This window comes from Theobroma umbraticum, unplaced genomic scaffold (genome assembly GCF_002168275.2).
Source record: "Theobroma umbraticum cultivar Fairchild unplaced genomic scaffold, ASM216827v3 scaffold_86.0, whole genome shotgun sequence".
Taxonomy (NCBI): domain Eukaryota; kingdom Viridiplantae; phylum Streptophyta; class Magnoliopsida; order Malvales; family Malvaceae; genus Theobroma; species Theobroma umbraticum.
This window is the reverse complement of record NW_018397263.1, coordinates 4,403,377-4,404,239: the sequence shown is the minus strand read 5'-3', so window position 1 is coordinate 4,404,239 and position 863 is coordinate 4,403,377. Positions and strand designations below refer to the sequence as shown.

Here is an 863-nt window from a genome sequence, read left to right as displayed (position 1 = left end):
TTTTCTTTTAACAGAAAATGAATAGAAAGGAAAAAGAAAAAAAAATAAAAAATGAATAGGAAACCAAAGACAAACAAGCAAGTGCTAAAGTTAAAAATCAATCAACTGGAGCCTAAATGTATTACCTTTACGTTTGATGTATAATGTGTCTACATATATATATTTTCTGATGAATTTTAGGTGATTCCATGTATGGCTTTCGTTATAGCTTATCTTGGCGAAAGACTTCAAAAGATATCTACGAGAGCACATCTGAGTATTGCCACTCTTGCAGCTTATCTGAATGAGGTATGCTTTGGTTTTTTAGGCCATTTGTTTTACATTGTCATGATTGCTTGCAGTTCCTTTTCTGTTTGTATAAATTCCTTAATGTTCTACAAGGTATCCAACTTTTTTACTTGTTGCTTATTTTAGCTAGTCCATTTATAATATTTTAGGTCCTCCCAGCCATTCTTTTTGTGAAAGCAAACAATGCAAAGTTGTCTGAACATGCCAGATTTCAAAGGCATTAATCCCCCAGATCATACAAATAATTTATTTTGGAGCTTTATTTATACTTTGCATTGGATCCCTGGTGGTTTCACGTGGTTCTTTTGATCAGGGCTCCTCAAATTTTGTGAAGGATTACATGCCTTGCGTTTCATGTTGCAGGTTCTATACTTGTTGATAACCACAACATTCAGAACATCCGACTGGAAAGTTTGAGAAGACATGTTGGTCTTGTTTCCCAAGATATGGTGAGTGAACAGTGACTACCCTCATCATTGGTATTATCATCTCATTACTGTAATTTTGCTTATAAAAGGTTCTTCAGATTGTTTTCAATGATTGATTTAGATAATTTTCTACATGTATCAGATGCT

The 863-nt window shown here is 33.6% G+C and overlaps 1 protein-coding gene across 1 annotated transcript in view; it reads left to right on the top strand.

Moving 5' to 3' along the window:
- The first annotated feature begins 6 nt into the window (after positions 1-6).
- Positions 7-863, top strand: part of ABCB29 (ABC2 homolog 12) — a 2,505-nt gene continuing 1,648 nt past the window's right edge. Inside the window, 5 exon segments of the mRNA XM_021434094.2 lie at positions 7-288; positions 438-498; positions 501-602; positions 652-737; positions 859-863. The exon segment at positions 859-863 is cut by the window's right edge and continues 183 nt beyond it. Coding sequence (XP_021289769.2) covers positions 193-288; positions 438-498; positions 501-602; positions 652-737; positions 859-863 — 350 coding nt within the window. The 5' untranslated portion in view covers positions 7-192.